Consider the following 24,446-nt stretch of genomic DNA (forward strand, 5'->3'; position numbering starts at 1 on the left):
GTAGACGAATTAACCAATATCGGTAAAATTTTCAGCATGGATATATGGATGGATTGCATGCATGGATTTATTCGAGCGAATCAAACACATTTTTTAAATTTTCAATACAGGCTCAGATAAAAAAGCTAAAAAAAACCAACTTTTACTATTTCTTTTGCGATTCCGACCAATTCAAACTTTCTTCAAAAATTTTCTACACCTCGTCCAATAAACTAATCCTTCTAACTTCTCGATAACATTCAAGTCATTTGATCTAATTTTTAAAAAGTTATGTTGTTTCAAATAGTGTAGACTCAGTTTTGCTCGTTACTGTATATGAGCCGTTCATTGCACAAATCGATTAACTCCATAAAACAAAAAGTTGAGAAATGCGATGAAATAATGTACATTGTTTTTTAAAATTCCCTTTATAATATAAATTCAAATAAGTATTGTAGAATGCATAAATACAGATGTAGCTTTCATCTAATGGTATATAAACTTAATAAGAAAGAATAGCCAAAAAATAATCGTCAGTAATGTTACAATTTTTATGTGACTGGTGGAGTTAATTGATTTGGCAAGTGAAAAAAGTAATAAAGTTAAATTCAGTGTTTAAATTTTTATGTTTTTTATTACAGAAAAAGTTAATTATTATATATTTTTATTACAGATTTTCCATACACATGAATATTAACAGTTCTGTTATAATATATTATTTGTGATTAATTTATCAGCAATATACATAATGTCTTCTTCATCAGCTGTATGTGAGGACTCGTCATTTCGACTTTTTGTCAAGTTTTTATAGTAATCATGTTTAACCGGAGGAATGAATTTTAGCAGGTCTATCATGTCTCTCCTTTTTTTTCCTTGTCACAGTTCTACTTTTAGGATATAATAAAGACTGATCTACGTTTTTCAAACTTTGTGGTCTACCTGCTATAGATTTCGTTATATTAATGGCATTAAATTCTGAATCTTCATTATAGTCATATTTGAATTGTATGAGGTGCGGTTTGGACCGGTCTAACTATTCAGCGCTTGCTAGTGCATTTGAGTTGCATTATAGCAACGATTTACATTAGAGTACGGAGTTAATCAAAATGGCCTCTGAAATAAATTATTCATTATTCAATGGCCAAAAAAATGTTGTCGTTTAATGGTGTTAATCTTAATTATTCAGGAAAGTGATTATAAATATAAAAAGTTATGATTATACCAAGTGCTTTGACACTTAAATTTAAGATTTTTCAAAAAGTGGAGTTAATCGATTTGTGCAGTGAACGGCTCATATAATCCTCTCTGTCCTCAAACTTTCTCCAGTCCCTACACTATATACCCTATAACGCGTACACTTGCCTCTCGCATTTAAATATCGATCTCGATTCGGATACGAATGTGGATTTGACCCCGGATCCACGGGATCGTTGGTGCCGTTTATCGGACTCGGGAGACGGACAAACGGAAAAACAGTGGAATCGAGTGAAAGCAACAGCGAAAAAGAAAGAAAAGAAAAGAAAACAAATGAAGCGTCAATGTAGGAACGATACGAGAAAAAGAGAGAACGGGTAGGAGGAGCGAGCAAGGGCGAAGAGGAGGTGAGAGGGGAGAGAAATTATAAGAGGGAAAGATGTAGGGGGAGAGAAAGAGGGGTTGAAGCTGGGTGCGTAGTCAAACAAGCTCCAATTAACGGACGCTAGATCTGGAGCGAAAGAATTGAAGGGTTCTTGGATCTCCCGTCTCGCCCCTTTCGTCTTTTTCACCATTCTCACCCCAGTCGGCCTTCTAACCCCCAGGCTTTTTCGCGAGCCGCAGGAACCAACTAATGAGAGCAGCAGGCGCGCGTACCCTTCGCGCCCTTCTGTGCCCTTCGTCTATGCCTGTCTACGCTGCGCTGCGCCGGTGGCACGCACCACGCATCATGCGTGTATAGTCCGGAGACAAACGGCCTGTGTGCCCGTTAGACCGTGCATCAGCTCACGCGGGAGTACCACCATCTGAGCGAGACGAATCCTTCGAAACTAGTCGAGCCCACGTCGCAAAGATGATTAAAAACGACTCTTTGTTCCGAAACGAACGTAGGGATCGCCCGAGCGTTCGAATCGTACCTATCGAGTAGCTGCCATCTGCATACACTCGGTCACGAAAATATTCGGACACCACTATACCAAGTTTTGACTATTACAGTCCGTACTTCAATCATTTATGCAATAAGAACAAAAAGAGGTTTCACGTATGTTACCATGCAGTGTATAGTTAACAAAAAGATGCTTATTTACGATAAGTGATTACGTAAATAATAAAAGAAAGATAGAAAGTACGCTGATTTTGATGCCACGAAAATATTCGGGCACCACTATAGTTTTCACTATTATAGTCCGTACTTCAATAGTTTATGCAATAAGAACAAAAAGAGGTTTCACGTATGTTACCATGCAGCGTATAGTTAACGAAAACACAAGAGATGCTTATTTGCGATAAGTGATTACATAAATAATAAAAGAAAGATAGAAAGTACGCTGATTTTCATGTCACGAAAATATTCGGACACCACTATACCAAGTTTTGACTATTATAGTCCGTACTTCAATCATTTATGCAATAAGAACAAAAAGAGGTTTCGCGTATGTTACCATGCAGCGTATAGTTAACGAAAACATAAGAGATGCTTATTTACGATAAGTGATTACATAAATAATAAAAGAAAGATAGAAAGTACATTTTAATGTCACGAAAATATTCGGACACTTGGTATACTTCTCAAGTTTCCAGGTTCCAGGAACTGACCGAAACAATGTTTGTAAACATATCGTTCATACTATGTACAGAGTATGTTACAGATCGAATATTTGTCAGTCTTTTGCTTAAGATTTGTGCGAAATGGATCGGAAAAGTAAGGACACGTCGTTCGATATGCGACAATTAGTGATTTTTCATCGGGAAAAGGGGAAATCGATTCGCAAAATTAAATATCGGTAAAAGCACGTTATGGGATATTGTGCGACGTTACGAGAACGAAGATAGAATTGAATCTATCTCTCAAGGCGGACGCAAACCGATCCTCAATACTCGTGATAAACGCTCCATAATTAGGCGAATCAAATGTGATCCTCCGATAAGTGCTCCAAGGTAAGCAGCTGAATGAAATAATGACCGTGGAATATCAGTGCACCCGGAAAACGTAAGAAGAGTGTTACGATCGGAGGGCTATAATGGAAGAATAGCTCGAAAAAAGCCGTATATTAACGCGAACAACAGGATGAAGAGACTGAATTTTCCAAAAAACTATATTTCAAAGGATAGTCAGTGGTGGGAAGACGTAATTTTCGCGGACGAGTCCAAATTTAATATTTATGGAAGCGATGGAAGAATTAGAGTATGGCGGACATCGAAAGAAGAATTCAATCCGAGGATCTTATGACTTTTATAGACGGATGTGACTCTTAGGTTTCCAGCGTGCCCCGTGTATTTCAAATGCGTCGCACGGCGACAACCTCGGATTTCGTCTAAGAGTCAGTCACCGGAACGGCGCAACTGACTCTTAACGAGAATTCACTGTATCGGGAATTCACTGTACCTGGAATCGATAATTTTCGAATCTCGGGTGATCGATAATGTTCAGAAATAGTTGTTGGTTTGGCGGTGCGATCATCGAAGCCAAGAACGATGCAGAAAAAAGGCAGCCACCTACGCGCATACGCGTAGGCAGTTGTCGCGAGGCAACGCAGATACGCGCAACTTTCCGAGATGCGGGATAAGCGCGAGTGTCCCGAGATAAATGTTTCTCGATCGAGCCCAGACATTCCGCGAGCCTTCCTCCTTTTGTTTCTCCTTCGTCGACTTTGACCAAATTCTGCCTGTATTGCGCGTATCCTTGCGATTCCTGCGTCGAATCGATTCAATGCGGTATTGATAAAAGGAAACTGCGTGTATGCGCGTGTGTGCGCGCGTGCGCGCGCCTCCTCGCAACAGAGACGTAATAGGAACCGAAAGAGATGACCAACAGACAAAGAAAGAGATAGAAACACAGGCGCGCGCGCGCGCACAAACAGACACACAGGGAGAGGGAAAGAGAGAGAGAGAGAGAGAGAGAGAGAGAGAGAGAAAAGATAAAAGTCCGACGACAGGGTTCTCCCAGAACCATATTCGATATAATTAAAGTGCATAAATAAACACAATGGTACAAGGACCGGTTAGAAAGGGCGAGAAGCAGTGGCCCCGGTGGCAGCAGTGGCAATGCCTACGTAGAAGGGATACTTGCTTGGTTGGTAAGAGCATTGAATGCAAATACTCGCAGAGATATCTCCGTATGAGTGCGCGTTAGCATGCTTGCATGTTTGCACGCTTGGTTGCTCGGTTCCTTGCCGCAAGTTTTAGCCGAGGTGACCGCTGCCTTTACGTCTGCGTGCCTGTACCGATCGTACGTACACACGCGAACGCGATCACGAGCACGGGTACAAGCACGGGCTCCACCGTGTGTCCATGTACGCGTACGGAAAGGATATCCGTATACGGGTAGTCGATCGCGAATCCCCATACCGTGGTAGGCGTAAAAGTAGGCGCATGCACCTATACTCTATACGCTCTATACGTACTACACGTTGGTACACTAGCTGCGCTGATCGAACGACTCTCAAATTTCGAAAGATTGAAACATTTCCAGATTGTTGCATTTATCGGTGGTATTTGCCTTACGGAAAAAAAATCAATTTTTCCTCTAGAAACGATACTCTAGGCTTTCGCGTTTCTCTTCCGTTCTGTCGTCGTTCTATACCACGATCGCACGCGCGGCTTCTATTTCTAGTCGATCCTCGAACAACAGACCGAACTTTTGTTGTTTTTCTTTGCGCACGGGATTCGTACCGTGAACCGCCGCGGTGTGCACCGCGTGCTCGATCGATCGAAGACAGCGAACGGTGTGTGCACACTGCACGCGTAGGCGAACTACGAAACTTCAACTCTGCCAACTCGCTAATTTTCCCGGTACAAAAGTTTAACACCGTGGTCTATCGAACGTAGCTGGTCTTCTCGATCTCGGTCTTCTGCGTGCACAGAAAACAGTGTAAAGCGTTTCATTTCTCGTTGTTCGTCCGTACGGAAACGGAAACGGAATTCGAGTCGCTTCGGCGGCAGCGTCGATAACGAACAAACCTGTACAGGGTGTATAAAAATTACATGTCACGATCATCATAGCGTGATTACACACCTCCGGATCGGTGGAGATCTGTGAAAACAATGCACCGCAAAATTCATTTTTACCTCGAAAATTAAGGTCGAAGTATCGAAAAATTGGAGTGATGAGTACTATACGATGCAATGAAAGACAATTTTTCGACACTTTCACCTTGATTTCCAAGGTCAAGGTGAATTTTGCGGTGAATTTTTTTAACAGATCTCCACCGATCCGGAGGTCTAGAATCACGCTACGGTGGTCGTGACTTATAATTTTTATACACCCTGTACAGCCACAGATCCGGAACGGAACAAAGGTGTATTTGTCGTTTGAATTTCTACCGTGAACGTCCGAGTCTCTAGTCTGTAGTCGCAGCTCACGATAATTATACGTCGTCGGGACGAGCACTTGATAACGCGAAACAAGTACTCGCGATGGATACGCGTGTAAACGCTGAGGAACGTACTTGATTTCGGTGGAGAGTCGACTCGAAAAACTGTACGATGATTTTGACGACTCGCGGGCGAAGGCTATTGACCGACTTACCACTCGCGGTTATGGTATTCGAACAATGAGACGGACGATTTGCGCCGAGTCGGGAGACGAGAAACGAGAAACGAGAGAGGAGAGACGAGAGACGAGAGACGGGAGAGACTAAGGAACTAACAGGGAACGCGCGCCGCACAGTGGGCAATTTGGACAAAATCGGATTCAAAATCAAGGAACTTTCGATAGAAATGAGGTAGAGCGATGAAATTTTTTTAAAATGAAAACTGCAACTTTGTAGAATATGGGAAAAATAGAGAGATTGTGGTACGAACGTTTTTTAACCTCGAGAAAATTCGTTAAACTTGCACGATTTCAAGAAAAATTTAGTTTTTCCAATACCACGCGCGGAAATAATTTTTTTTTAACGTGCTATACATCATTTCTCATAGATTTTCTCGCGCTGATTTCAAATCTAGTCTCGAAATTTGTCTACGACCTCAGGATTTTGCAAAAAATAGATTTTTGTGACAAAAACTAATGAAGTCATTTTTTCGTTGAAATGATTGGATAGTAATAATCTCCCTATTTTTCCCATATTCTACAAAGTTGCAGCTTTCATTTAAAAAAAATTTCATCGCTCTACCTCATTCCTATCGAAAGTTCCTTGATTTTGAATTCGATTTTGTCCAAATTGCCCACTGTGCGCCGTCTGACACCTCAACGATTACCATGGCAAAAATCTTATCGCTGGTAAAGGGCTCATTTGAAAGAGGAAGGTTGAATCTAGGGCGCGCTGGTCAGAAGCTGCCGAGATTATGCGGATATTTAATAATATAAGCGTTCGAAGTAGGCCAAAAATTGACGATGCGCGTGCCGTGGAATCCAAGCATTTTTCTGCCATAGGATGAGTTTTCTGGACGAAATCGAAACCAGCGTGCACTAGAAAATATCTGCAGCTACAAATTGAGTTATAATTAGTCTTGATTCCGTTGCGAAATAAAGCCGAAAAACTTGAATCACTGGCGTCAGAATTCACAATATCGATAATACAGAGCAAACAAATGTGACAAGTTTAGTCAGAGACTTAAGACCCGTCGGATCAAGACCAAGACGGATCTTAACCCTTTTAGTGCCGGGCGAAAAAGAGGTGCCTATGCGAAGATAACCGGCCAAATTTCACGATTTTACTAGTATTATTTATTTAATTTCATTTCTTTAATAAATGTAATTTAATTTAATAATATTTACATACTTAAAAAAGCAGTGTATTAAGGGCGAAATAGACATTAAAACAGTGACGCTAATTTTTCTATATTCATTGAAAATTACATAAATAACAAAGGTATAAGCGATCATAAAGAAAACAAAAATTAAGTTCTCTCTTTCAAAACGTAATTGCACATACGAAAAGTCATCTTGTCATCATAACTTTATATAGACCGTTTATTACAAAATATATACTTTGCATTTGCAATATATTTTGTAACAAAATAAATAATATTGCACAACAAACATAAAGAATAACTCCGAGGTACATGGTAGGCGCCGGACGGATTATCTCATCCGAAACAAGTAATTGTTATAGGTAATAGAACATATAGAATATAAGGGAAAGTTAAGCCGAAAAACTGTTTATTTTAATTCTCTCGTAATGAAATTAGACCATTTATAACGTATTATAAATTTATTTTGAGATAGAGTTCTCTCGCAATGCGAATAGTAAAGCGCTACAAGGTGCGGCCCGATATATCGGCTCTGGCACTTTTCACCAGTGCAGCAAGGGCCGATATATCGGCCTCCGGCACTAAAAGGGTTAAGTCTGTGTCTGAAGGCAAATTATTAATTAAAAAGTGACGTGACTGCCCCGGGCCCTTAAGAGAAACCGTGTCCGTGGTGTCGCGGGGGACCACCGGCTCTCCAGGGACCGGGGGCCTGGGACCTGGGACCTGGGACTGGGGACCAAGGACCAAAGACCAGAGGGGACCAGAGTTGTCGCGAGCCGCGAGACGCGAGGCGACGCGGCGCGACGCGCCAGTCTGGTCCGGTATGCCCACGGATTCGATATAAATAGACGCGGCGGCTCGCGGGCACCGCGTCGCTCCGCGTTGCGAGCGTTCGTTCTCCCGTGCACCACGCTATTCGATAGATAGACCGTCGTCATCGATGAACGTGTTCCCCCAATTCTTCTTTGGTCAAACGGTACCAATGCTTTATCTCTGTACGCCACCGGACGATACGCGGAACGTACCACGGAATATATGTATGCCAGTATTCGCGCTACGTATTCCCTATCCATTTCTCTCCCCCGGTTTCCCTCTGTACGTACGTCTAAATACATACATGGCTCGCGCGCATGAATTCCTGCAACCTCTGTTGCTCGCGCTTTGTCCTCGTTTATCGGTTTGCTGCGAGCGCGTTCAGACGCTGAATCGTCGAATACGCGGAGCGGCGCGACGGACGAGGCCAAACTCGATTCGATCGTCGCCGTTAGAATTCGCTGAATTCCAGGAAAACGCGTGCGCTGTGCGTTACGTCGTCGGGTCATTTGTTCCGGCGATACAGGATATCGAAAAGTCTGATCCGTACGCGTGGCTGGCCGTTCACTTTTTACTTTTGGGCATCTCGAATTCCTTGCCGTTCCGTTTCGACGGATCCGGTTCCCGACGGACAACAACCAATGTGAAATTTCAGAAATTCGGATCGTCCGAGTTCCACGCGACGCACAGTGGGCAACTTGGACAAAATCGGATTCAAAATCAAGGAACTTTCGATAGGAATGAGGTAGAGCGATGAAATTTTGTTTAAATGAAAGCTGCAACTTTGTAGGATATGGGGAGAATAGGGAGATTATTACCATCCAATCATTTCAACGAACAAATGACTTCGTTGGTTTTTGTCACAAAAATCTATTTTTTGCAAAATCCTCAGGTCGTAGACAAATTTCAAGACCAGATTTGAAATCAGCGCGAGAAAATCTAGGGGAGATGATGTATAGCATGTTAAAAAAAAAATTATTCCGCGCGTGGTATTGGAAAAACCACAATTTTCTTGAAATCGTGCAAGTTTAACGAATTTTCTCAAGGTTAAATAACGTTCGTACCACAATCTCCCTATTTTTCCCATATTCTACAAAGTTTCAGCTTTAATTTAAACAAAATTACATCGCTCTACCTCATTCCTATCGAAAGTTCCTTGATTTTGAATCCGATTTTGTCCAAATTGCCCACTGTGCGACGTACCTACAGTGACTCCCAAAAATATTCGGACACTAGCTATAACTAACTTTACGACTTAATAATTCCTTTGTTAATAAAGCAATCGTCCCGGGAATTGTTTCTAGCAATAAAAGATCTATTAATGTTGATAAATAATTTATTTGAAAAATATACATAAATTCCATAATAAAAATTAGTAAAAGAAATAATGTACCATTTTTGGCTGACAAAAATATTCGGACAATATTAATTTTTCAATTTAAATAATGTAATTTAGCATTACAAAATTTGTTTAATACTTCATGGCATAACTGTTTTGTTTAAGAAAATGTCGTAACCTGTTTGGCATATTGTTTGTAATTTTTTAAAAATATTCAACAGTTATATTCGACCACTCAGTTGCAAGTCTTTGTTTTAATTCAGCGATCGATGTAATAGGGGTTTTTCGAATTTTTCTATCCAATTCATCCCATAAATTCTCGATAGGATTAAGGTCCGGTGATTGGGGCGGCGAATTAAGAATTTTGGGGCAGCGGTATAATAAAAATTCTTGCACAATACGTGACTTGTGCTTGGGGTCGTTGTCTTGGTAAAACTTAAAAGTATTATTAAGCCCCATTTTTTCAGCACTTTGAATTACATTATTTTTGAGTATATTTAAATAATGATTTTTGTCCATGATACCGTCAATAAACACTAGGTTACCATATGACGAAAAGCAACCCCAGACCATTGCGCTGCCTCCGGCGTGTTTCACTGTACCTCTTGTATTTTCAAAATTGAACTCTTTATTCGCTTTCCGCCACACCATAGTTCTTCCGTCGGAATTGTACAGATTGAATTTACTTTCATCAGCAGATATGACATCCTTCCACCATGCCTCATCCTTAGAAATTAGCTCTCTTGCAACGGTTTTTCGTTTATTCCTATTCTTTTCGTTATTAAATGGTTTCTTTCTAGCTACTCTTCCATTGTAACCAGCTTGCCTCAGCACTCTCCGAACTGTTTCGGCTGAAACATTTTTGGAGCTTTCTCCTAAATAGCTCACTAACTAGTTTTGGAGCACTTAAGCGCGGATTTTTTTTCACTTTCCGAATAATTTTGCTTTTCTCCCCCGTACATAAGAGACTTGGTCTTCCAGTTTGCGGAATAGAATCAATCCGATTCTCAATATAAAATCGTCGACAGATATCTGCAGCAGTACTCTTACTTATACGAATCATTGCACTAATTTCGCGATAGGTTTTTCCTTTTTCTCGATGAAAAATTACAAGCTGTCGCACATCGAAACTCGTATTCTTTCCTTCGCGACCCATTTTGAACGAATTCACGTTTACTACTGACAGTAGTGAGGTGGCATGGACATCTAATGGCCCACGAGATTCTGTTTGTGAACAAACGTTCTCCAGAGATTGCCAGAAAAATATAACACGTGTCCGAATATTTTTGTGAGCCACAAATGGTCCATTATTTCGTTTAATAATTTTTATTATGAAACGTATGTATATTTTTCCAATAAATTATATACGTTTATCATCCTTAATAAATGTTTTATTGCTAGAAACAATTTCCAGGGCGATTGCTTTATCAACAAACGAATTCTGAAATCATAAAGTCAGTTATACCTAGTGTCCGAATATTTATGGGAGTCACTGTAGGTAACTATGTAATCTTCGGTACGAAATGTCCCCGAAGAAAAGGCAAGGCTATGGGCGACTGCATCGACTGCGACGAGGAAAATGGTAGAAGGGCGTAGCGGTTGACGAAGGAAGGGTGGTGGGGGTGTGTGGGGGAGAGGTTAAAAGCGATTCTACTCCTGGTTCAGGTTCGGGTTTCGGGTTCGGGTTTGGGAAACGTAGCGAGGATACTCGATTACTCGATTAAACCGTAGTGTCGGTAGGCGTGGCAGTCGGACGTACTCGCGCGCATATATCACCGAGAAACATCGCGCGTTACGGGGTTTCTATGCGGCATCTGTGTACACATACGTGTACGTGCGCGAGCGCGTTCGCGCGTGGAAACGGAAAAGGAAGAAACCGATTTCCCATCGTTCGACCGCGAGCAGTCGATCGCTCGTTTACGCGCGGATGCGGAGCGTTTTCCCGCGGTGAATCGATCGGATCCGGGTCGAATCGTAAACGTTCGAGAATCTTGCGAGAAGACTTGTGTACATTCGAATTTTCGTGGAACCGTGTCTACATACTTGAAACTCGCACCGAACGAACGACCGAGACGCGACGCGAACAAATGCGAATACCAAAGGGACCGATGGATTCGTCCAGATTTTTTGTTGCGCGTAGATCGCATCTCGCGATAAACGTTCGTACGCGTCACGATCCTCGGGGCCCCGGTGTCTGCGTTTGCGAGCTCGGCTGTCCACGCCGGAAGTACCTACTACACCATCGGGACTGAATGAAGTCGTTGTTTCGACAACATTTGCTCTCGCTCCTTGTGCGACGAGACGCGGGGACCGAAGGGCGAAGGGCGAAGGACGAGGGACGAGGGACGAGAAACGAGGGGCGATAGACGAGAAACGAGAGACGACAGACGGGAATACGCGAGTCGAACACATAACACATACCACATACATATACATACCTACTCGCCGTGAAACTGCGCCGCGGCGTATCATGGTTTCTCTCCGAAACGAATAATATTCGACGACCTTTTCTTCCTACCGTTCGATCGCTGCACGATTTAAGGGCCCGGTCTTCGTAGATTCGCGATAAGGTAGAGTGACCACATTACCGACAAAAATAGCCGAAAAATGGTCTTACGTGCCTCAACTTTTCGTCCTTATACTTGATAATATTGCTTTATTCAGGCTTACAGCCAAGAATTGGGCTCGGTTCACAATATCCCATAATTATAACAAAATATAACTATCTTAACCACGCATTCTCTCTCTCTCTCTCTCTCTCTCTCTCTCTCTCTCTCTCTCTCTAACTCACTCATCCCTACTCTGACCAATTCTGCCTATTCCTATTCTTATCCCGATTATTGCACCATTTCCTACTCTGTTACCTTTTCGTCCTTATACAAGAATATTTTGTCGCTAATAAAGGGTCCATTCGAAAGAGGAAGGTTCAATTTAGTGCGCACTGGTCAGGAGCTGCCGAGATTATGCGGATATTTGGTAACATAAGCGTTCGAAGTAGGCCAAAAATTGACGATGCGCATGCCGTGGAATCCGAGCATTTTTCTGCCATTGGATGAGTTTTCTGGATAAAATCGAGAGCAGCGCGCACTAGAAAATATCTCCAACTACAAATTCACCTATAATTAGTCTTGATTCTGTTGCGAAATAAAGCCGAAAAGCTTGAAGCACCTTGCCGACGTCAGAATTCATAATATCGATAATACAGAGCAAACAAATGTGGCAAGGTAACGAAAATGCTGATAGAGCAGCCAAATTAACAGCCTGCAACACAAAAATGAAACAAATCACCCATTATACCAGACTAAACGATCTTAAAAACCACCTAAATGAAATTTTTCGGAAACAGGTATTTGACAAAATTAAAAGGAATTATATACAAAAATATCATAATGAAGGAGCGGATTTTGAGTGGCACAAATTTCCAAGTCCAGTAGATCGTCAAATTCAAACTTCAATTTCTAGAATCAGAATTGGGTACTCAGAAACAACCCATTCATTTTTGTTAAATAAGAAAGAAAATACGATCTGCGATATATGTAAAGTACCAATTAACATAAACCACCTAATAATAGAATGCAAAAAATATGAGAATGAAAGGAAAAATGCTAAGTTGCCTAGATCCTTACCCATTCTGTTAAGGTCTAAGGAGCATATCGTCGGTCTTGCCAAGTATATCAAGGATACAAATATGTATAATATATTGTAAGAAAATGTACCGTGTTGCCAATGGCCTTTGATGTTGAAGCAACATTAAACAATTAAATTATATATATAAATGTGACAAGTTTAGTCATTAACACTAGGTTTACGGAGCATTAAAAGCGAGTATTTTACATTGCTTTATAAAAATAAGAAGAATGTGTCTGTCCAAGTTTTCAGCCATTTTTTAAATAATATATACCTAAGGAAATAAGTTCGTTGAGTAATTCCACGTAGACGGATCTTCACAATCTCAATAATCGTAAATTAAAAATATTAGAACCCGTCATTTTGACGAGTCCCGTAAACATAGTGTTAAGACCCGTCGGATCAAGACCCAGACGGATCTGAAGTCAGCGTCCGAAGGCTGTGAATGGAAATAATTAATTAGAAAGTCACGTGACTAGCCCGGGCCCTTAAAATATTTCAGAGGTCGCATGGTTCTCCATTATCGTCTGTGAAATTCGATCAACGATTCTTGGCAAAGTTTCTCGCATTCGCGAGCGTATGCGGACGCTACGCATACGCGTACACATGTCGATACATATCGGAGGACGATCCGCGTTTCTCTGGCTTGTTCCGAGCCTAAGGAGGAACGTGAAAGCGGAAGCGGGGTCATGGCACGTACTACGTACCGCGAATACGTATAACGCATAGAACGTGTGGTAGCTCGATCATCTTTCCGTTCTGGCCTCGCGCGAATCCGACTACGATCTTGGAGCGGCGAGAATCGTTCTCGGGGATTAGGTTTACGACGCGAGAAGATCTTTAGTTCTTTTGAATTTAATGGAAACAAAGGCTGCTCGAGCCTCGTCGTGAACGGTAAGTAAGTGGTCGATTAAACGCTCGGAGTAAGCAACGAGGGTATTGTTTCTGCTGCTCGAGGTACCATTCGCTGCGAGACAATGGTCCGTTAAATAATAATCGCGATACCCTTCGACGTTTTCGTTCCCTCGAAAACTGCTCTCCTCCGCTGTAATCTCCGTCGGAACGCGTACGAAACGTTGCTCGTTGTTTTCGATAAGCGTGTATAGAAAATATTGAACCAGTGAACTGCGCTCGACGTGTGTACACGTCGATTCAAAACACTTATCGCGGTGCGGTTCAGGGTTAACGAATTGTTCATTTCTTGTCGAATAAAAATGTCATTCCTTCTCGTTTTGCTTTACTTTTCACGCAAAAATGTATAATAGGCGGCGTTTGGCCTGCGATTTTCATTCCGCGACCATGAGGAATTTTTCAAATTAAACTCCGCAGTTAACGAAACGACGACCGGCACCCGTCGACTCTCCGACTTTGCTCGCGAATCAAATAAACGGACTTGTTTGCCGTGTCGGAGCTACGTAGCAGCGAATCCGCCGATACAACGTAGAGCACTCGTGGTCCTCCGCGGGGATTAAAAGCTATATTTCTCTCTCCCTCTCTCTCTCTCCTGCTTACGGATTATAACTATGCTTATGCCTACGTTTCCGTTCGTCTTTGTTCAGTTATCTCGCAGAATCCGTACTCTGGAATCGCATACTCGAATCGTCTCTTCTAGCGGTATCCTTTTTCCTTTGCCGGTCTCTCGCTCGGTTCGCTCGTCTCCGACCCTACAGCTCGTATTTTCTTCCTCTCTGTTCCCCTAAAAGCCATGCGAAGTAACCCTGGCACAGGCACAGGGGCACAGGCGCAGTAATAGACGCAGGCACACAGACGCAGGCACACAGACACAGACACACAGACACAGACACAGGGCAGAGCAGAAGCACAGAAGAGCAGGGCAGAGCAGAGCGGTACTATGCCGGCCGGCTAATCGATACGCGGGGATGGAGCGAACGAGGCACCCCGAATAGGGTCCCAGATAGCGGAGGGTTGAAAGCAAACGATGGATAGGTGTTATTTCGTCGAGGCGAGAATCGAAGAAAAGGGAGACATGGGAGAATCGGTAGCCGAGCAGCTTGAATCGTTCGAATCGATTGCGCGTTTCCCTGAATTCAAGCTCGTCGCGCCATAGTTTGCAGGAATCGTTGCTCGAAACGCTCAAACGTTCGAGAAACCCTTCGAGCAACCCGTCGATTTCGTTGTTTCTCGAAATTTGATATCGCATCTTTCCTTCGGTGTACATACACCTGATATATTAGGTTGGCAAGAAAGTAATTTCGGTTTTCACTAATAGACGGCTTTATGTTTCGTTTGATTGACTTCTGTTAACGTTGCATTTGTTTTCTTTCTGACAATTCATAACTGCATCTTTTAGGTTACTTTTGAAGCAAATTACACGTGATTTTGATTAAAATTGTTAGTTCTGTGTCAATTTGAACATGGAGTGCGAAAACGAACATTATAGGCACATATCGCTTTTTTATTTCCGTAGAGGTAAAAAAGCTGCCCGAGACTCACAAAGATACATGTGAAGTTTGTGGTGTGGATTGCTTAACAGAACGCACGTGCCAGAATTGTTTAAAAAATTCCGTTCTAGAAATTTCTCACTTAAAGGCGACCAACGTTCTGGTCGACCATCTGAAGTTGATGATGACCAAATGAAAGCCATTATTGAATCGGATCGTCGTATAACTGTCCGAGAGATTGCAGACAGGTTAAATGTCTCGCATACAACTATAGAATATCGTTTAAAAAGTCTCGGAATCGTTAAGAAGCTCGATATTTGGGTTCCACGCGAATTGAAAGAAATTCACTTAACGCAACGCATCAACATATGCGATATGCATCTCAAACGAAATGAAATCGACTCTTTTCTGAAGCAAATCATCACCGGGGATGAGAAATGGGTTGTTTGCAATAACACAACTCGAAAACGATCATGGTCGAAGCGCGATGAATCAGCCCAAACCACGCCGAAAGCTGAATTGCACCAAAAGAAGATCATGTTGTCAGTTTGGTGGGATTACAAAGGTATTGTGTACTTTGAGCTTCTCCCAAGGAACCAAACCATTAATTCAGATGTTTATTGTCGACAACTAACAAAACTGAACATAGCAATCAAAGAAAGACGGCCAGAATTGGCAAATCGCAAAGGAATCGTGTTCCACCATGATAACGCTAGGCCACACACATCTTTGGTAACACGTGAAAAGTTATTGGAGCTTGGTTGGGAAGTGATGTCACATCCACCATATAGCCCTGACATTGCACCACCAGATTATCATTTATTCCGAAGTTGACAAAACTCTTTGAATGGTAAAACTTTCACTAATGATGATGGTCTGAAATCGCAGTTGGATCAGTTTTTCACCGAAAAGGATCAGAAGTTTTACGAGCGCGGAATTATGAAGCTACCAGAAAGATGGCAAAAGATCATAGAACAAGATGGAAAATATTTTATTGATTAAAGTTCATTGCTTTGATAAAAAAATTGGATTTTATTTCACCTAAAAATACCGAAATTACTTTCTTGTCAACCTAATATATCGCCGTTCGGACGTTCTCAGTTTTCTTTACAAATTTCGTTTCGGAAGTCGAAAGCACCGTCGAGAGTTCGCGGGCACAAAGCTTTATTCATAGCGACCGGTGCGGCGCGACGGTAACCGCCGTTTGTACCTACCGCCATTGCTATCGCCATCTTAACTGTCGGGTATCACGGTACATGCGACAAAAGATTAGCAAAGCAGGGAAGATCGCCGGTACCGTGTAACGCGCGCGATAACCAGAAATGTGCGTGAAAAGTAAAATAAATTTTTTTCAAAGATATCGAGCCGAATCACGCGAATCTGATCGCGTGATGCTTTTCGTTGCTCGTCGATCTTCGTTCTTGTTAACGGCGAACGAGGGGAGCGCAGTGCGCGCGTGCAACGATACGTATTTCGCTTTCGGTTTCAAGTTGAATTCGAGTATGCGCGCGCGAATGCAGGCGAAAACAGCGCTCGGCTACAATGGAAATGGCCCGCTCTCCGTAGATTCCCGATAAGGTAGAGTGACTACATTACCGTCAAAAAATAATTTTACGTGTTTCAAGTTTTCGTCCTCAAATAAGAATATTTTATCGCTGGTAAAGGACTCATTCGAAAGAGGAAGGTTCAATCTAGTGCGCGCTGGTCTGGAGCTGCCGAGATTATGCGGATATTTGGTAATATAAGCGTTCGAAGTAGGCCAAAAATTGACGATGCGCATGTCGTGAAATCCGAGCATTTTTACGCCATTGGATGAGTTTTCTGGATGTAGTCGAGACCAGCGCGCACTAGAAAATATCTCCAGCTACAAATTGAGCTATAATTAGTCTTGATTCCGTTGCGAAATAAATCCGAAAAACTTGAAGCACTGTCGTCAGAATTCATAATATCGATAATACAGAGCAAACAAATGTGACAAGTTTAGTCATTAAGAACCGTCGGATCAAGACCAAGACGGATCTTAAGTCTGAAGGCTGGGAATGGAAATTATTAATTAAAAAGTCATGTGACTACCCCTGAGCCGGCGCGTCCTGCCTCGTTCGTAGCGTTCCGAAATGCTGGACAACTGGGCAGAGTATGCGACCATACTTTACGCCGTTTGTTGTTAACATACACGTATGGACGTTACGCGCCGTGTCGACGAATCGCCGCGCGTCGCGTCGAGCTATCCTGCATCGCGTCGTGCAACATAGCATACCACCGATGTTGGCCAAGCATACGTTCGATGTAGATACAGCTTGGTATCGATTTCTATTCTCCTTCTCTTCCTCCTCCTCTTCTCTCTCTCTCTCTCTCTCTCTCTCTCTCTCTCTCTCTCTCTCTCTCTCTGGCTCTCTCTCTCTGGCTCTCTCGCGCTTTCCGTTATACATTGTACACTATACGATAGCGTACACCCTATACGTAGCCGTATAAAAGCTGGAGCGCGCTCGCTTTTGGTTGAATTTCGGAAAACTATAACATCGTACCTTGGTTTTCCGTGTATTTGTTGTAGAATCGAATTACCCGTCCCCGAATCATTAGTTTTTCCGCTTTGTTCAAAAATTGAATCTACATCCACGACCTGTTTCATGTTGCGGAGCTTTTTCCGCTTTTTTTTGTCGAAAAGTCGTCTTCTATCAAAAAAGAAAAATCATTAGGTTTTCCGCTTTGTTCACAAAATGGAATCTACATCCACGACCTGTTTCATGTTGCGGAGCTTTTTCCGCTTTTTTTTTTGTCGAAAAGTCGTCTTCTATCAAAAAAGAAAAATCATTAGGTTTTCCGCTTTGTTCACAAAATGGAATCTACATCCACGACCTGTTTCATGTTGCGAAGCTTTTTCCGCTTTTTTTTGTCGAAAAGTCGTCTTCTATTTTTCTATCAAGCATAGAAAGGAAAATATTTTAGTGAAAATTTATTAATATATATTCAGAGTAATGGGATAACAAGATGATTTAAATTTAATTTTTGCCGCCATAAACGCGGCATTGGACCCAGCAAGTAAAAGTGCCATGCCGCTTATACGGCGGCATTGGTCCGTTAAGGGTTAACTTTCATTAGACTATTACATTGATTCTAGTTGCTATACTAGTTACTGATTCTCAGATCTGCTCTAATTTTTGTGACTACCATTTCTTTGACAACTTCTTCCCCGCCGTCGCTTCACGACCCCCACCGCCATTGTACAGGTTCCCCCACCACTGGCCACATCATATTCCCCTAGCGTGCTTTTATCTTTCCCGGAGACAGCCTCCTACAGTCAGTCCCATAAGTATTCGTACGCTCTTAGAAATCGTATAACTTTGTCAATATTGGACTACACTACTTCAATTTTTTTGAGAAGTTAGAACAATTCGATCACTACATAACGCGAGAAAAAAGTTTGATTAACACTTTGACTGCCAAACTAGAAACCTCAAAAACTCCATAAAATCAAAGTAAGTTATTTAATGAAATAAAAATTAAAAGTGTGATATTCATATCCTCCAAGTTTGTTGTGTTTTACAGATCCTAATCGGTACAATGAATATATTGACGTAAAAATTCATTTTAAAACCTGGACAATTAATTCCGTCACCCATATACGGGTGACATGGCAGTCAACGTGTTAAAATTGCAATTGGTCGAAATTACACAGAAATTACAGAAAGTTGTATTTTGCAAATTTTTATGCGAGCCTATATTCAAAATTTAAAAAGTACGTTTTGTGCATCTGTATCAATTATACATATTCTGAATGTTTCATCTAAATCGGTCAACTAAATTGCACCGAGCTACGAACGAAAGATCACGAATCGAAGCGCCGGCGCCGACATTTTTTTCTTCGTGCGAAACGGTGTGGTTCGTTCGCATAGGTAGATAGATAGCTACGCAAATACGATACTCGTTCGAACATGGTGGATTCTTATCGCGACTGCAACGAGTACTTCCGTTTCGCATTGGCCAAAACAATTTCAATTTCTCCATTTAGCCGCTCCGTTGGCGCGCGTAAGCATAATTTCTGACGGTATATGTAGTTGCGGTCAAAGTGACCAAACTTTAAACCACGTCATATGGCAGTGCGAAAAGTATGATGTCCAAAGGCTCAAACTTTTGGAATCTTTAGGCTCGTTGCATTTGTCAATTTACAATTAACCCTTTGCACTCGGCGCTATTTTCATTCTAAATCTAAATTTTTCTTCCGTCTTGGAATATTTTCATTTTATTCGCACGAAACTGATCCGATTTCCACATATAATATTTAAATGTTTAGTGATCTATTAAATAGAAATTTTGTGATGTAACAAATATTTTGTAATATTTTTTGTAATTTCTTTGAAATAGTGCCACAATAATTTCTAGTGGTGCTTCAGAGTCACCACTCGAGTGCAAAGGGTTAATTCTAGGATGCCCTTCTGTACACTGGAGTATGATTTATACAGGACTCCAGGAGAAGTCTAGGTGTTTGTCCTACTTATTTAATTTATGGTTTTTCGTTCTGGGTGTTTTAAGTATTTCTAGTTCCATTTGTTTCTCCTCTTTCGATGAATTATCCTGGAATATCCTGACGTCTTCGAGAATGTTTTATAAGGCCCTACATACTGTCTACTTAAATTTGTCTGTCCTAATTATGTCATCTTTAGCTGGTTCCTTTGGATAAACTATTTTTAGTTTCAAGTGTTCTTCGCTTTCCAATGAATTGTATTATAGCTTAGAGTGTCTAAAAATGCAACCCATTACAGATTGCCCCTAAATATTGACATCTTCATAGCGGATTTCAAAGATTGTAAATTATCTATTTAAATCGTAATTACATCTTGTAACATTGTAATACCATCCTGTAAAACTGCAATACCTAATTGTAAAGTGAAACGGGCCCATTTAAGGGTCTAAGGAGCTTCAATAAAAAAAAAAAAACAATTTCAATTTCTCGTGCCTGGTATCTTTGGCAATCGACGCGATTCGCACCGTCTATCAAATCTACGCTTGTATGCGTGTGAAATTTACCGTTTTTCGAGGATCGCGAGGGTCCAACGATCAGCACGAGGAGGAAAGCAGAAGGAAGGAAGGAGAGGGAGAGGAAAGCGAAAGGAATAAGGACGAGAAGGAGGAAGAGAAACACAGAAAGAGAAAAGCGAGGAACATACCTGCGACAGTGAGAGTGGCGTTCCGACTGGAAACAGCGCCGGCTTCGTTTCTCGCGACACACCAATAAACTCCGCCGTCCTGTTCCTTTTTGCCGTGCATCACTTTTAAGAAAAATAGAGACCCCGTCGGTAGAAGAACACGATGGGATTTTGCATCTCCTGGCGACGTTTGAACCAGTTCCCCGTCTTTGTACCACTCGATTACCGGTTGAGGTTTACCTTCCGCTTTGCAGTTCAACGTTATCGGCTCGTGTTTCACCACAATTATGTCCGAAGGATGTTCCGTTATGCGCGGTGATCTCCATTGCCCTGAAACAAATCGTTTCGTTCTCGTTTAGTACGTTGATATCAACTGGAAGGAAAAAAAAGGTTAACGATCGAATCGTGCTTTCTCCGTTTCTACTTATACTCTTCTGTATCCGTTTCTACATATTTCTATAGCTGTTCCTATTCCTATTTCTAGTCGCATGTCATCCACGACCACGTGGAAACTCGATGGTCAATTATTGCGAATCTCGTATGCACCGTACATAGTTAGTTGCCCGTGCGCGACGCGACGGTTTTAAATTTTTGCGGCACGCCGCACAGCGGGCGATTCGGACGAAATCTTTTTTTAAATTGAAGCTGAAACTATGTAGAATATGGGAAAAATAGGGAGATTATTACCATCCAATCATTTCAACGAAAAAATGATTTCATTAGTTTTTGTCGCAAAAATCTATCCTTTGCAAAATCCTCAGGTCGTAGACAAATTTTGAGACCAGATTTGAAATCAGCGTGACAAAATCTACGAGAAATGGTGTATAGTATGTTAAAAAAAAAATTTTTCCGCGCGTGGTATTGGAAAAATCACAATTTTCTTGAAATCGTGCAAGTTTAACGAATTTTCTCAAGGTTAAAAAGCGTTCGTACCATGATCTCCCTATTTTTCCCATATTCTACAAAGTTTCAGCTTTAATTTAAAAAGAATTTCATCGCTCTACCTCGTTTCTATCGAAAGTTCTTTGATTTTGAATCGGATTTCGTCGAAATTGCCCACTGTGCGGCACGCGGCGGGAAGATGGTTGCCTATTATGGTAGATACATACAACTACACACTGGTCATCATCGACGACGCATCGATGACAGACGCGTTCACGCGCGCGCAACAAGCTTCGATGTCCGTATACGCGTTCGAGCAAAGGTATTACAACCATCTCGATATAGCGACGAGAATTCTAAAGTGGAACGTATAGGTACGTACGGCCAGTAGAAGCACGTATGACCGACAAGACAAACCAGCAGCGTGTGCGCGCAATCCGTACACACGGATGCAGAATGGTGTACGTAGATATACATAGACGGACATATATATTGTACATACATATATGGATATGCGCGGAGATATGCAGAGATACGCGGAGATATACGGTTCGCGATCCCTTCGCGCGGTCTGCAAATTCTATTCCCGTGGAACGTCCAAAGCGAGGCCACTCTCGTGAAATGTTTCGCATCTGTAAGAACGGTTTGCTCGAATTCCGAAGCCGTACGTACACTTACGTTACACCGCGTTTGTAGACGCAGACATTTTCGTGCGAACGATACTCGTAGATCGTCGAACCGAAATTTTCTTGCTGCATCAGATCAAAATTATTGCGATTGCGATCGCGACGGCGCACAGTAGTGCCAAATGGCCAAAAAACGGCAACAAATCTGTAAAAACGAAACTATCCGACGAATTTGTTTGAAAATTTGTGGAGAGATTGCCACAGGTACACCGCTTATTTCGCAACAAGAATTTTTGTAAAAAGTTGTTAACATTACGTGATATGGGCTAATCGAGAATCTCTGTTTTCTGCCCATTTTTTTATTTATGGAAGCATACAGCAAATCCTTTGATAGATTTTGGTCTGGAACTAATCGTTTTGGCCAGGTGTAATATTGATCTAACTTTGTGCAAAAAATCATGAGACCCTTTCGCCGCAATTTAAGTTTAAATATAAACTTTCAGAATTTCCAAGAGTGAATCGTGCGGAAGTTACGATTATTTGATGTTCCGGGTGAAATTTTTTAGGATTATTTCTAAATATAATAATAAAGAAAAATGTCGAGTGCATACGATTTATTAATTTTTTATGTGTAAACAAATATTTAATAACAATTTTTTTTATCTTACATAAATTATTTTTATAGCGTTGATTGGAGCACTACCCAAAAAATACCTGTTTCATTTTGGCGACTGTGGTCCAGTGAATGAAAACTTTGTTTATTTAACATAAAAAATTGTTATTCAATATTTTTTATATGTATGAATGTCACATTTTTTTTTTATTATCTGATATGTATCCCTTGAAAATTTCACCTAAAACATCAAATAATCGTGACTTCCGCGCGATTCATTCTTCTTGATATTTAAACTTAAATTGCGGCGAAAGTATCTCAAAGTATCACATGATTTTTTGCACAAAGCTGGATCAATATTACAACTTGCCAAAACGATTAGTTCCAGAAAAAGTTCGAAGCTTTTCAAAGGATTTTTTGTATTCCTCCATAAATAAAAAACGAGCGTAACGCAAAGATCCTTCAGGTTAGTCCATATTGCTTAATGTTAAACAACTTTTTTTGGAAAAATTTGTTTTGCCAATTAATAGTTGAAGCCATTTGCAATAACCCATATGATTTGTACACCCCTAAGTATACAACTATAGTCGGAGTAATTACATAACTATCGCACTGAAAACTGACGAATTCCCAGGAGCGAAGAAACGGTTATTTGCCATGCGTTTATCTCCGTAAAAAAATTTGTTTTCAAAAATCGGACTTTGGCACATTATGCCCGCACTATTACGCTACACAAAAATAATTGTTTTTATAAAAATAAAAATGTATAAAATGGATTTGCGTTACGTCGAGGCAAATCGGACACCGTACGTTTCCGTGAAACAGGGTACAGTAATCCCATACGAAACGATATTTTTTATTTTTTATGGGAGGAGTGACAGAGACAGGGTTAGGACCGGTAGATCCGAAACTGGTGTTTGATAATATTGTTCGTGTGCGCGAACTCGGCGGAATCGTACTCTGCTCGGCGGCCTGCACGCGAATATTCGCGCACGCGCGCGCACACCGGCACATTTTTCTTTTGTGTTCTTGCCTCGGCACTCGGGAACAATAGACGCTGCGGCTAAATTAAAATCGCCTCCGGAGTTTTCATATTTCGCTGTTGAACAGAGTCGTAGGCAAGCGAACGCGCGAGGACGAACGCGCGCAGCTTTCGCGTTCAGTAGGCCCGAGGCATCTCGTTTCATTTCAGTTCCAACTCCTCCGAATCAAGCTATCCAGACAACCTGTGCATTGCCAACTCTTCTCCCCGCTCGCTCGCGGTTCTTTTGTGTTCCAACTGTATCTGCCGTTTCTCGTTCCATTTGATCCTTCGTTCTTGCGCTTTTGCGTTCTGTTCTTCTTCCCGTTCCAATTCTCCTTCCCGTTCGTTCTCCTCGTATGAAACTTTTGCTTCTTTCGATTCTCCAAACTTTCTCTCTTTCTTTCCCCGATGAAATATTCCGCTTTGGTTTAATCTCGTCGAGATTATTTTGCTACTCTTTACATATTTCTGTTCCTTTTTCTACCCCGGTTTTTTTTTCATCGCGATCCCACGCAACAAAGATCCAAATCCGAACGATTCCTTTTTTCGAGTGACCTATTTCAGGCGTCGCATCGCATCGCACAGCGTACCAAATTGGTTCGAGCAAGCGAGATGAAATATACAGAATACGTGGAACAACAACGATACCGACGTTACGGGGGACGATCGAAAATTTGAAGACAATGCCGGACGATTAAAGCGCGGATCGCTCGAATGCACAATGCACTTGGCATACGGCTTCGCGGCTTCACGGCTTCACGGCTGCGACGCGAGTATTGATTTGCCGCTGTTGCTTCGGCTCTGTTAGTTCTGCCGTGCCGGTTTCGCTGCCCTTAGCCCTTAGCCCTTAACTCCTAGCTCGTAGCCCCTGGCCCTTGCCAATTTCATCGGATCTACCGGGCGCTACGGTGCTGTTTTCCCTCCTCTGGGCCCTCCTTCACCGTTTCTTTCGAGTTTTCCAGATTCCTATTGGATTTTTGGCCAGGTAACAATCGAAGCCATCTACAACAACCCACACGATTCGTAGACCCTAAGTATTCAATTACAGGCGGAGTAATTACGTAACTATCGCACTGAGAACTGATGAATTCCCGGGAGCGAAGAAATGG

At 41.8% G+C, this 24,446-nt stretch overlaps 1 protein-coding gene across 1 annotated transcript in view; it reads right to left on the minus strand.

The window, feature by feature from the left end:
* LOC143353509 (roundabout homolog 2) overlaps positions 1-24,446 on the minus strand; it is a 46,916-nt gene that overhangs the window by 12,376 nt on the left and 10,094 nt on the right. Inside the window, exon 2 of the mRNA XM_076786895.1 lies at positions 20,214-20,522. Within this exon, the coding sequence (XP_076643010.1) occupies positions 20,214-20,522 (309 nt within the window). The remainder of the gene's footprint in view (positions 1-20,213; positions 20,523-24,446) is intronic.

This window comes from Halictus rubicundus, chromosome 4 (genome assembly GCF_050948215.1).
Source record: "Halictus rubicundus isolate RS-2024b chromosome 4, iyHalRubi1_principal, whole genome shotgun sequence".
Taxonomy (NCBI): Eukaryota; Metazoa; Arthropoda; class Insecta; order Hymenoptera; family Halictidae; genus Halictus; species Halictus rubicundus.